This window comes from Nelumbo lutea, chromosome 1 (genome assembly GCF_056320005.1).
Source record: "Nelumbo lutea isolate HS-2025 chromosome 1, American lotus-T2T, whole genome shotgun sequence".
NCBI classification, from domain to species: Eukaryota; Viridiplantae; Streptophyta; class Magnoliopsida; order Proteales; family Nelumbonaceae; genus Nelumbo; species Nelumbo lutea.
The window spans coordinates 22260481-22272947 of NC_142684.1; the positions used below are offsets into that span (position 1 = coordinate 22260481).

General features: G+C 40.1%; 1 protein-coding gene across 2 annotated transcripts in view; it reads right to left on the reverse strand.

Moving 5' to 3' along the window:
- Positions 1-12467, reverse strand: part of LOC148873919 (Small GTP-binding protein) — an 86522-nt gene that overhangs the window by 12221 nt on the left and 61834 nt on the right. For both annotated transcript variants that reach the window (XR_016104788.1, XM_088963638.1), the window contains exons 11-12: positions 755-909; positions 597-654 (exon numbers count right to left, since the gene is read on the reverse strand). Coding sequence is in view for 1 of the 2 variants with exons in the window: in XM_088963638.1 (XP_088819764.1) it covers positions 597-654; positions 755-909 (213 nt within the window). In the remaining variant the exon portion in view is untranslated. The remainder of the gene's footprint in view (positions 1-596; positions 655-754; positions 910-12467) is intronic.

Below are 12467 nucleotides of genomic sequence, written 5' to 3' on the forward strand. Positions count from 1 at the left end.
AGAGAAAAGGTTGCCTTCAAGGATATCTGTTTAACTTTTGTGCGAATGGTGGTCAAATTGCACATATTCTTACAGAAGTTGTAGGTAAGTCAAAGACAATTAATTACTATACTCAATGAATTGGGCATATGTGAAAGGGGGGTATTGGGTGTAACTGGGAGCTATCTTAATGTTATACATGGTGATGTACTGTGGCAGGGGCAGTTTGGTAATTGCATTGTTCATGTTATATTAAACAAAAAAGGAAACAGGCTGTTGAGAGATCAGTTAAACTTGCTCACCTCCGCAAATTGGACTTCAATTGCCTAATTTCCAACTTGGTAAAGTTTTACCAAGATGGGTCTGAGGTATTGGTTTTACAAAGATAGATATGAGGAGTTGGCTTAATTCCATTGTGAGGATTGGCCACCCTCATTTGGCTTTCACTTGTTTTCCCCCAAAAACTATTCCTTTCCTTCATCTTCTCTTCTTTCTTCCATTCAATCATTTTCTCAATTTCTACTTAAAAATTTTAAAGTATCTAAGGTATTTACAATTTCAGCTCCTGAATGAAGAAACAGAAAGATAAAGATGGTGTGTGGGACTGTGTGCCTAACCTTTAATGCTGCATCATTAAGTTGCAGCTTTTCTAATGCATCCCGTAGCTCAGGAAACCTACAAACAGAATAGACATGGAAGCATTTATAGCAGCAAAATCTTGAAGCACATTTAAGTCTAAGCCAAGACAATGCAGATGAGGAGCACAAGACAGTACTGGTCAGCATCAACAGGAAACAGGCCACAGAACACCATTGGAGTGGCTTCCTCGTATCCAGGCAGTGACTTTTCTGCTTTTCTAGTATAGTGAGTGATAGTATCCCCAACCCTGGCATCTGCTACTGTTCTTATAGAGGCTGAGAGATAGCCCACCTAAAGACACACGGGAAGAGGAAAAATAAATTACACTTAGAAATGAGAAATGAGTGAACAAGGAATTACAATTTTGAAAGCAAAGACAAACAATATATAGTGACTTACCATAAGTCCTCATAAATGATCATAAACAGAAGAAAAAGGACAGCAGTCCTGGTTATACACTAGGAATAGATAAAAACCTCCCATTTCCCGGAAAAAAAAAAGAAAGTTGAAATACATAAAAGCAGTGCATTTTGCAATTAAAATATATAAACAAGTCTTAATTTTTGAAAATAGACCTTTTTGGGGTCCTTAGAGGGTGTATATGTTGAACAGAAACACCTATATATATATATATATATATACCCTAAACTTTATGGGTAAATTGCAGAAAGGAGGAAGCTAGGGATGACCCAAAAACTTGTGGCAAAAGAAAGATCAATTGATGAAGAGAGTTTGGTATTGAGAGTTTTAGTAGTAAGAAGACAAGGAAAGGTCAAAGTAATAAATGCTTTTCAACCAAGATATTGCACATAAAGATAAAACCCTTGTTGGGAGCTCTTTCATGTACTAATTTCCGATCTGCTTATTGGAAGCTTTGGTTATGTGGGGTGTATTATAATTGAGAATAAAAGAGAAAAATAGGAGGCAAAAGGAGGGAAAAAGGTAGGGAGATCTGTCTTACACAGTAGAAAACAAGAAGAAAGTAAAAGGCCTAGGAAGAAGATATGCACTTGTCTTCTTCAACCTATCAACCTACACTGTTATTCCCTTCATTAGAACATGCAAAAATATAAAAATGCCCTTAACAAGGGAACTACAAAGCTATAGAAAATGATAAAAATGCCCCTTATGGGCAAACATTTCAAACCCCCCCCCCCTCAAGCTGGAGTAAATGTATCATAGATCTCCTACTTGTTACAAATATAATCCATCTTGGTACGGCACAAGCCCTTGGTAAAAATATTTGCCAGCTGTTCTTCTAATTTGACATAAGGAGTCACAATATCACCATTTGTCACTGTTTCTCTCACAAAATGACAATCAACTTTTATATGTTTGGTCCTTTCATGGAAAACCAGGTTGGAAGCAATATGAATAGTGGCTTGATTATCACAAAACAACTTGTCAAGCTTTCCTATAAAATACCTATCTCTTGAAAAAGATGATTCAGCCATGTCAACTCACAAGTGGTGTGGGTCATTGCTCTATACTCAACTTCAGCACTACTTCTAGCAACTACACTTTGCTTTTTACTTTTCCAAATAATCAGATTGACACATAAAAAGGTATAATACCTTGTAGTAGACCTCCTGCCCAATCTGAATCGAAATATCCCTCTAAAGTTAACTCTCCCCCTTTCTTGTATAGTAATCCCCGGCCTAAAGAACCTTTCAGGTATCTCAATACTCTTACAACACCTTCCCAGGGAATGACTGTGGGTTTCTACATGAACTAACTCAGAACCCCTACACAGAAGGAGATATCAGGACGGGTTATGATGAGATAAATTAATTTGCCAACTAATCTCTTGTACCTTCAGTAGAAAACCTTATGTGCTGATTTCAGCCAAGCTTATTGTGAAAGAAAGAGTAGAAAGTTGGGGATTTCAGCAAGAGAGGAAAGGGGAGAAAAGAGAAGAAAGTCGATTAGGATAGATTAGCATAACCCCAGCCGCCAGCCCCTCATTCTATTTATAATTAACTTAAGTATGAGATAGGATGCCCTCAGTAGGGCGGCAACTCAAACTAAGTAATTACAGCTCTTTAAAAAATAAAAACTAATGGGTCCAAGGCCCAACAAAATCTTAATTTAAAAAAATTAAACTAAACACAAATCGGCCCACTCAACACTCCCCCTCAAGTTGGGAGTAGATGTCATACATCCCCAACTTGCGTAGATCATGCTCCAGCTTATTCTTTACAACGCCTTTTGTGAGGACATCAGCAAGCTGCAGATCACAAAAATGTATGGAAGACAAACTTCTCCAGAAGTTACCCTTTCTCTGATAAAATGTCTATCTACTTCAATGTGCTTAGTTCGGTCATGCTGGACTAGATTATGAGCAATATTAATTGCTGCCTGGTTATCGCAGTATAGCATCATAGGTTCTTCTACCTGAACACCGATTTCTTCCAATAGAGAACGGATCCAGAGAAGTTCTGAAACTCCATGTTCCATGGCCCTATATTCGGCTTCTGCACTTGATCTTGCCACAACTGTTTGTTTTTTACTCTTCCATGAGACTAGGTTACCCCCAACTAGGGTGCACACTCCTGAAGTTGATCTTCTGTCATCGAGGCATCCTGCCCAGTCCGCATCTGTATAGGTCTCTAGCTTGAGCTATCCATGATTAGTAAACAATATGCCTCTGCCTGGATGTCCCTTCAGATAAGCAAGGATCCTATCAACTGCCTTCCAGTGCTGGTCTCGTGGAGCATGCATGTATTGGCTCACTACACTCACTGCATAGGAGATGTCCGGTCTTGTCATGCACAAGTATAGTAGCCGACCCACAAGTCTTTGGTACCTCCCAAGGTCCTTTACTGGTTCACCTTCCGATGCACTGATTCTATGGTTCTGATCAATGAGGGTGCTAGCTGCCTTTGTTCCAAGTTTCCTTGTTTCTTGGAGAAGGTCCAACACATACTTCCTTTGAGAGATAAAAATTCCATGTTTCGATCTTGCAACTTCAATGCCTAAGAAGTATCTCAGTTCTCCAAGGTCCTTAATCTCAAATTCCTTATGCAGGTTCCTCTTCAAACTATCAATCTCACTTAGATCATTCCCAGTGACAACAATATCATCCACATAAACAATTAGGATTGACACCAAGGATCCCCTGCACTTCACAGACAAGGTGTCATCAGATTGAGTTTGAGTGTAGCCAAAAACAATCAGGGCCTTTCTGAATCTATCGAACCATGCTCTGGGAGATTGTTTCAAGCCATATAGTGACTTCTTCAGCTTGCATACCTTTCTCTCTTTAGCATTATCATAAAAACCAGCTGGAAGATCCATATACACCTCTTCTTGTAGATCCCCATTTAGGAAAGCATTCTTCACATCCAGTTGAAACAAGGGCCAAGAGTATGAGGCAGTAAGAGAAACGAGTATCCGAACAGAGGTCATCTTTGCGATTGGTCCAAAGGTCTCTAGATAATCAATGCCATGGATCTGTGTGTATCCTTTTGCAACAAGTCTTGCCTTGTACCTCTCTATGCTTCCATCTGCCTTATACTTTCCTGTGTAAACCCATCTGCGTCCAACTGCCTCCTTGCCTTCTGGTAGGTCCACAATCTCCCATGTTTGATTCTTAATCAAAGCTTCCATCTCTTCTTGCATAGCTGCCTTCCACTCAGGTTTGGAGAGAGCCTCACTAACACCCTTGGGTATAGACACAAAATCAAGAGAAGAGAGAAAAGCACGGTAGGAAGGAGAAAGTCCACTGTAGGATAAGTATTGTGATATGCAATGAGCAGTGCACTTCCTCTTCCCTTTTCTAAGAGCAATAGGGAGATCAAGGTTATCTGTAATAGTGTTAGTGGGACCAATGGAAATTGAAATAGTAGAGGGATCAAGAGAAAGAATTGGATCTGTATCAGCCGAATCTGGAGTCTCCAAGGGGTCGACAGGAAGTGGTATGAGTTCTGCCGTAGTGGAATCAACATCCTTATGAAGTCTCTGCCGTGAGTAATACTGTGAGACGGAACGCAAAGGGGGTGGCAAGGTAGGTGATATCGGATGGTTGTCAAGCACAGTAGTAGACATAGGAACTGGAACTGGGAGAGGGATAGACCGCTGACTTGCTTCCCCAAAACACTCCCCCTGAGAAGGATTCCTTGAGAAGAAGTATGCAGATTCAAAAAAGGTGATGTCCATAGTAACAAACCAGTTCCCAGAGACTGGATCATAGCAACGGTACCCTTTCTGATTCTCTGCATATCCAATGAAGACACATTTCTTTGCCTTGGGATCAAGCTTCGAATGGTAAGGACCAAGAATATGCGCAAAGCAGACACACCCAAACACCCTTAGGGGAATATGAAACATCTCCCCCTGAGGAAAAAGAAGGCTGAATGGAGTGCTGAATCCAAGTATACGAGAAGGCATCCTGTTAATCAGATATATTGCCGTGAGAACAGCATCACCCAAAAACGGAACCGGAACTGTTGCTGTGATCATCATGCTTCTTGCCGTCTCAACAATGTGTCTGTTCTTTCTCTCTGCAACACCATTCTGCTGTGGACTGTAGGAGCAACTACTCTGATGGACAACACCATACTCTAACAGATATGAGGCAAGATGTCTCTCAAAATATTCTCTAGCATTGTCAGATCTGAACATCATGATTCTAGTTCCAAACTGTGTTAATACCATCTGATGGAATTGCCTCACCAAGGATGGCACCTCGTCACGTGATTTCATCAAGTAAATCCAGGAATATCGAGAGAAATCACCACAAACAGAAGAAAATAGCGATAGCCGCCCATAGAGGGAACATGATAAGGGCCCCACACATCCGAATGAATAACATCAAAAAGAGAAGAACATCTTTTATTACTCGGTTTAAAAGAGTGTCTACAATGCTTTCCAAGTACACAACCTTCACACTTTAACCTTGATAGGTTCACAAACTCAAACAGTTTTGGAAACAAAGAACTTAAAGAAGAAAAAGACAAATGACCCAGACGATTATGCCAAAGTATAATCCGATCCACAAGTTTTGACTCACTGTCCTTGCAAACATGATGACTTTGGTGAATTGGAAGAGTATCCAAGAGGTAGATTCCATTCACTTCACGACCACTCCCAATTGTCCTCTTTGAATCCAGATCCTACAAAATACAATGTCCAGGAGAAAAAATTACTGAGCAGTTCAGATTCTTAGTCAAACTACTAACAGATAACAAGTTGGTGCTCAATCTAGGAACGTGGAGGATAGAGGGTAAACAAATGGAATCATTAATCTTGACAGATCCCTTCCCAACAATAGGAACATGGGATCCATCAGTTGTGGAGACCCTATCTCTGCCAGAACTGAGCTAGTAAGAGGAGAAAATGGTGGAGCAATGGGTCATGTGCTCTGAGGCTCCTGAGTCTATAATCCAAGGAGATCTGTCCTTACCTGAAGCAGAAAAATAGTTTGCAGTGACATGTGGACTACCTGTGTGGGCAAGGGAGGTAGAGTGAGTTCCACCTATGCTACCTGTACCTTGTTGTCCGGTTGCGGCTGAATTGGAACTAGTTGTATCCCTATGATTCAGAAGTAACCCAAACCTCTCAAGCTCGGCCCTTACTGCAGCAGCTGCAACAGACTCCAAGGCAACTGTAGTAGGGGGGGCCGGAGTGTCACCAGTAACTGCCATATGTGCATTTCCTCTCTTATTCTTCAATCTGGTCGGCACAAGATGTGGGTGAAGCTTCTAGCAAGTATCTCTTGTATGCTTTGGTTTCTTACAGTAGTCACAGACTAAGTCCCTTTTGTCTTCCTTCTTGTTCTCATTGCCATTCTGTTTAGGTTTCACAACACTTACCATAGCAGACTGATCAGACATGAGATTCTTCATCATTACATCCCTCCTGCACTCCTCTCCTGAGACGAATGCATATGCTTGGGAGAGAGTGACACTGTCCCTGGAAAGAAGATGTTGTCGTGCAATGTCATACTCAGGGTTAAGGCCAGCAAGGAATTCGAACACCCTATACTTCTCTAAGTGTTTTTGATAGGTAGCCGCATCCTTGGTGGTTTCCCAAGCAAAGGTCTCTAGATGGTCCATCTCCTGCCACAGGGTCTTAAGGACTGAAAAATAAGCTACAACAGATCTATCTCCCTGCCTAGTAGCAATAATTTGATTTCTCAGTTGATAAGCCCTAGCAACATTCTCCTATCGTGAATAGGTCTCTGCAACCCCATCCCATATCTCCTTAGCAGTGTTTGCCCATAAAAAGTTTACTTATATGTGGCAACATAGAATTACACAACCATGTCATTACCATATAATTTTCTTGCACCCACCGGGAATTGCCAGTTTCGGGTTTTACCTCTTCACCAGTAATATACCCCAATTTTCTACGAGCCCCAATGGCCATCTTTGCAGATTGAGACCATTCTAAGTAATTTGTACCATCCAACCTAACTGTAGTAATGGTTCCGGCTCCGAAGGGGTCTCCAACACCTCCTCTCACTGGTCCCATTTCATTCCCAGGCTTATATTCAACTCTGTGTCCCTCCATGTGTCTCAAAGAGGTCCAAAAAATAGCTAAAAAATGCAACAAGAATAAACAGAATACCTTCTGGAACCAACGACACTCCTTTGGTGTCCTAGACTTTCTCCCCACGAAAGATTCCTTTTCGGTGGGATGGGGAGAAGAGAGAGAAGAAGCAACCGCCCTCTCTAGAGGCCTCCAAACCACATGGAACTTGAATCGCCCCTTACAAAAAACCCAAAGGAACCCTAGAAAAATAGAGCGCCACTACCTAGGTCAAAATTGAAGAGTCCAACAAAATCAGGACTCTTCCCCTTTCTCTAGTTTTTCCTGATTCTGATGAGAAACCCTAGACCAGCTACAGGGCATACAGATCCATCAAGAAAATCCAAAAACTGGGCTTACCTGAAAGCTTCGATCAGCCTCTTAAAACTCCATGCAGTCGGCTGATCTAGGGCTGCAGGAATAAATCTCTTCAAGAACCTTCAACCTACTCTGATACCAAGTAGAAAACCTTATGTGCTGATTTCAGCCAAGCTTCTTGTGAAAGAAAGAGTAGACAGTTGGGGATTTCAGCAAGAGAGGAAAGGGGAGAAAAGAGAAGAAGGTCGACTAGGATAGATTAACATAACCCTAGCCGCCAGCCCCTCATTCTATTTATAATTAACTTAAGTATGAGATATTACAAGGATGCCCTTAGTTGGATGGCAACTCAAACTAAGTAATTACAGCTCTTTAAAAAATAAAAACTAATGGGCCCAAGGCCCAACAACATCTTAATTTAAAAGAAAATAAACTAAACACAAGTCGGCCCACTCAACACCTTCCAAGATCATTGAATGGCTCCCCTGACTATCAGTCATTTTCACATTAGGATCTATAGGGGTCTCAATTGGTTTAGCCCCTAGTAGACTGACCTCATCCAACAAATCTATGACATACTCGCATCGTGACAAAGAGATTCTCCACTTCGAGCAGGCTACATCAACACCTAGGAAATACTTCAAGGATCCTAAATCATTGATTTGAAAGTGTTATGGCAAAAATTATTTTGAATCATTAACCCCACTAATATCACTGCCAATAATGATTATGTCATCAACATACACTACCAAAATGATCTTCCCGGATGTGGTATCCCTATTGAAGACTGAATGATCAAGTCCACATTGCTTGAGACCTGTTAGAGAATATCAAACTATTCAAGGACCTCACCTAACAACTTGAGCTTTTAGGTTGAGTGGTTCTTTGAGATGGTATCAGAGCCACTTTGACCAAATGGTCTAGTGTTCGATCCTCATTACCCCCATTATAATTAATTAAGTTTCACCACAAGGTATGGGTGAGCCTATGCTTGTTCACACTTCAAGTCCAATGGGCTTTCATGTGAGGGGGTGTGTTAGAGAATATCAACCTATTCAAGGGCCTCACCTAACAGCTTAAGCTTTTAGGTTGAGTGATTCTTTGAGAAGACCAAACTCCTAAACACCACTACTAAACCTACCAAACCAGGCCCGTGGTGATTGCTTAAGTCCATAGATTGCCTTGCGCAACTAACATACCAAACCAGCCTCTCCCTGAGCAACATACCCAAGAGGTTGCTCCATGTGCACCTCCTCTTGAAGATCACCATTAAGGAAGGCATTCTTAACATCAAGCTAGTACAAGAGCCAATCAAAATAGACAGCAAGAAAAGTAATAACTCATATAGATTACAACTTAGCCACTAGGGATAAGGTCTTAGAGTAATCAATACTACCATCTTGTATGTGTTTGATCATATACACCCACCTACAACCAATTGCCTATTTTCCAATAGGTAAGAAGGTAAGGTCCAATGTGTGGCTAGACTGGAGAGCTTAAAATTCATCATCCATTGCTTTCTTCCAATCAGGTGAGGCAAGAGCTTCCTAAACAAACCTAGAGACAGATACAAGAAATAGAAGAGACACAAATTTCTTATGTGTGGTAGACAAATGAACAAGAGAGCAATAACGAGAGATGGGATGGTCAATACAAGTACATTTGCCCTTACGTAAAGCAATGGGAAGATCAAAACTTGGAAGAGGATCTATCAATGGCTCAATGTTGGTGGAGAGGTGGAAGATAGAGTTTGAGCCGGTGTACAAACTGGTGCAAACTCCCAAGCATGTCCGACGTACACCTTATGAATTGATGGTCGAATGGGCTCCTCAATAATGGGAGTAGAAATCTACTGAAAAAAAAAAAAAAAACTATAGAAAAAGAGGAAGTAAATTATAAGGTTTTATGAGGAGAGAAGAAGAGAAGAGAAAGCAATCACTTCTAGCCACCCTCTTCCATTTGTATTTATACCCCCTCTCTTACGAAGTGCCTATCAACTTCAATATGTTTTGTCATGTCATGTTGAACTAGGTTGTGGGCAATATTGATTGCAATTTCGTTGTCACAGTATAACCATGGTTCAAAGTATCGATACGCCCCGATGTATTGGTAAGGGTGTATCGGTACTAAAAAATATCTACTCAATGGGTTTTTTTTTAGTTTTTTTTTCAAAAATTGATTTTTAAAGATGTTTTTTAATGGTTTTTTTACTAAAATAAATGAGGGTCCCGAAACACTTGTAAATAGGTGTATCAAGACCAAAAGATACAATACGATACGCCCGATACGAGGCGTATCCTATCGATACTTTGAACCTTGAGTATAACATCATAGGCCCCTTTGCATCAATCCCAATCTCACCCAACAGGGACCTAATCCAAAGCAACTCTGAAACACCATGGGATGGCCTATAATCAGATTGGACTCATCTAAATCCAAGTTCGATTCAACAAGATATTAGTTGCATCTGACTCCGATCCAAAATCCGATCAGATTGTGTGCAGGGCATCCAAGTTCAAAACCGATCGGACTTTTTGGATTTTGGATTTTAATCCGACTAATGCTACTATAGATCTGTAAAACTTGAATTTTTATTTCAAAAGTTTTGAAATAAAAAAATTCTTCACTTGAAAAAGAGTAATTTATTCAGAAAAAACAAGAATAAGAGATCAAATTAAACATGTAAGGTTACTGATTAAATTAAACATGTAATTTGTAATCTGTAATATATAACCACTTTTAATTTGTAATTTGTAAGGTAAGTTCAACCTGTAATCTGTAATCTATAATTGATCTATCAAAATAAAACAAAAAAAAGAATTACTTTGTACAGAGAGCAAGAACAAAAGCCTAACCTAGTTACAACTAAAGGAAGAAACCAAATAACAAAACAAGTAAAAAATTATCAAGCAAAATAATCAAAATAAAAAATAAGGATTAAGGAACTTGTCGTTATCTTTAGTTTAGAGAATGAGTGTGTTCGGACTTCAATTGCAAAGAGGGGAATGGCGAGAATGAAGAAAAGGGTGGAATAAAGAACGACGAGTCAACAGCGACAACAGCGAGAGTTGTAGTCTTGTAATCTTGTTGGTTGTTGCAGAGAGTGAGAGTTGAGAGAGGAGAGAACGACAACAAGGCGACGGTGAGAGTTGTAATCTTGCAATCTTGTTGGTTGTTATAGAGAGTGAAAGTTGGGAGAGGAGAAAACAGTAGCAAAGCGATAGCGAGATAGAAGAAAACCTGGGTTGAGAAGAAAATGTTGACTGATTTAGGGTTTAGGGCTGATCGACTGGGGGTTTGAAGAATAAATTTCCTTATTTACCCCTAAGAGATTTTATTTATTACATTAATGTATAAAAAATATAATATATAATATATAAATATAATATATATATATATATATTAAGTTATATATCAGACTCGGATTTCTTATCGGATCGTATGGGAGTGAATCCAAGTTTGATCCGATTTTTAATCAGATTCTACTACCATCCGAATCCGATCCAATATGACATTTACCCCATCCAAATCCGAGATTACCATATCGGGTCGTGGGTTTACGGGTATCATTGACAAGCCTATCCATGGGCCATAGATTTGTACTCTACTTCTGCACTTGACCTTACCACCACTGATTGTTTCATACTTTTCCATGTAACCAAATTTCCTCCCACAAAGGAATATACTCCTGATGTATATCTCCTGTCAATCTAGGCAACCTACCCAATCTGCATCTGTGTAGGCTTCAAATTTCAAGTTCCCATGATCAGTAAATAAAATCCCTCTGCTAGGATGTTTCTTTAGGTATGCAAGTATCCTATCAATGGCCTCCCAGTGTTGAACCCGAGGAGCATGCATATACTGACTCACAACACTTACAGCATAAGAAATGTTTGGGTGTGTCATGAACAAATACAGCAGTCGACCTACCATTTTCTAATATCTCCCTACATCCTTAACAAACTCACCATCTAAAGCATTAATCTTGTGGTTCTAGTCAATAGGAGTAATAGCTGGTTTAACTCCTACTTCCTTTAATGGTTAAATATCCTATGTTAGACCTTGCAACCTCAAACCCAAGAAAATATTTCAGCTCACCTAGTTCCTTAATTCCAATTCCTACCGCAGTGACTTCTTGAGTGCATCAATCTCGTTCAAATCATTCCTTATAACTATATCATCCACATACACAATCAGCACTACACAAGTTATTCTCTCCTCTTCAGAAAGAAAGTGTCATCTGACTGGGTTTGTGTGTATCCAAAACTGATTAATGCCCCCTAAAACTATCAAACCATGTTCTAGGTGACTGCTTCGGACCATATAATGACTCCTTCAGCCTACAAACCATTCCTTCACCATCCTTATAAAATCCAGCTAGAAGGTCCATATACACCTCTTGTAAATCACCATTAAGGAAAGAATTTTTGACATCAAGCTGGAAGAGTGGCCTTGAGTAAGTAGCTGCTAAAGACAAAAGGATCCAAATTGAGCTCATCTTAGCCACTAGTGCAAAGGTCTCCAGAGAATCTATACCATAGGTTCGTGTATACCCTTCTACAATCAACCTTTCCTTGTACCTCTCTATACTGCCATCAGCCCTATACTTCACAGTGAACACCCATCTACACCCAAATGTCTCCTCTGTAGGAAGATCAACTATTTCCCATGTTTGATTCTTAATCAAAGCCTCCATTTCTTCTTGCATAGTTGTTCTCCACTCAGGTTTAGAGAGAGCCTCACCAACAATCCTACAGAGAAAGGAAGAAAGGAAAGTATGGTAGAAGGGAGATAGGCTATTGTAGGAAAGATGGTGTGAAATGCAACGGGCAATACACCTTCTCGTTCCCTTACAGAAATAGCATCAATAGGATCAGAAGCAATAGCACACTCAACTGACCTAGAACTCATAGTTTTCAAGGTGCCAAGACAAGGATAGGTGACATGGGGGGCCTTGTCGCCTAGTTGCCTAGGCGATGGATTTTTTTAAGTAAACAACA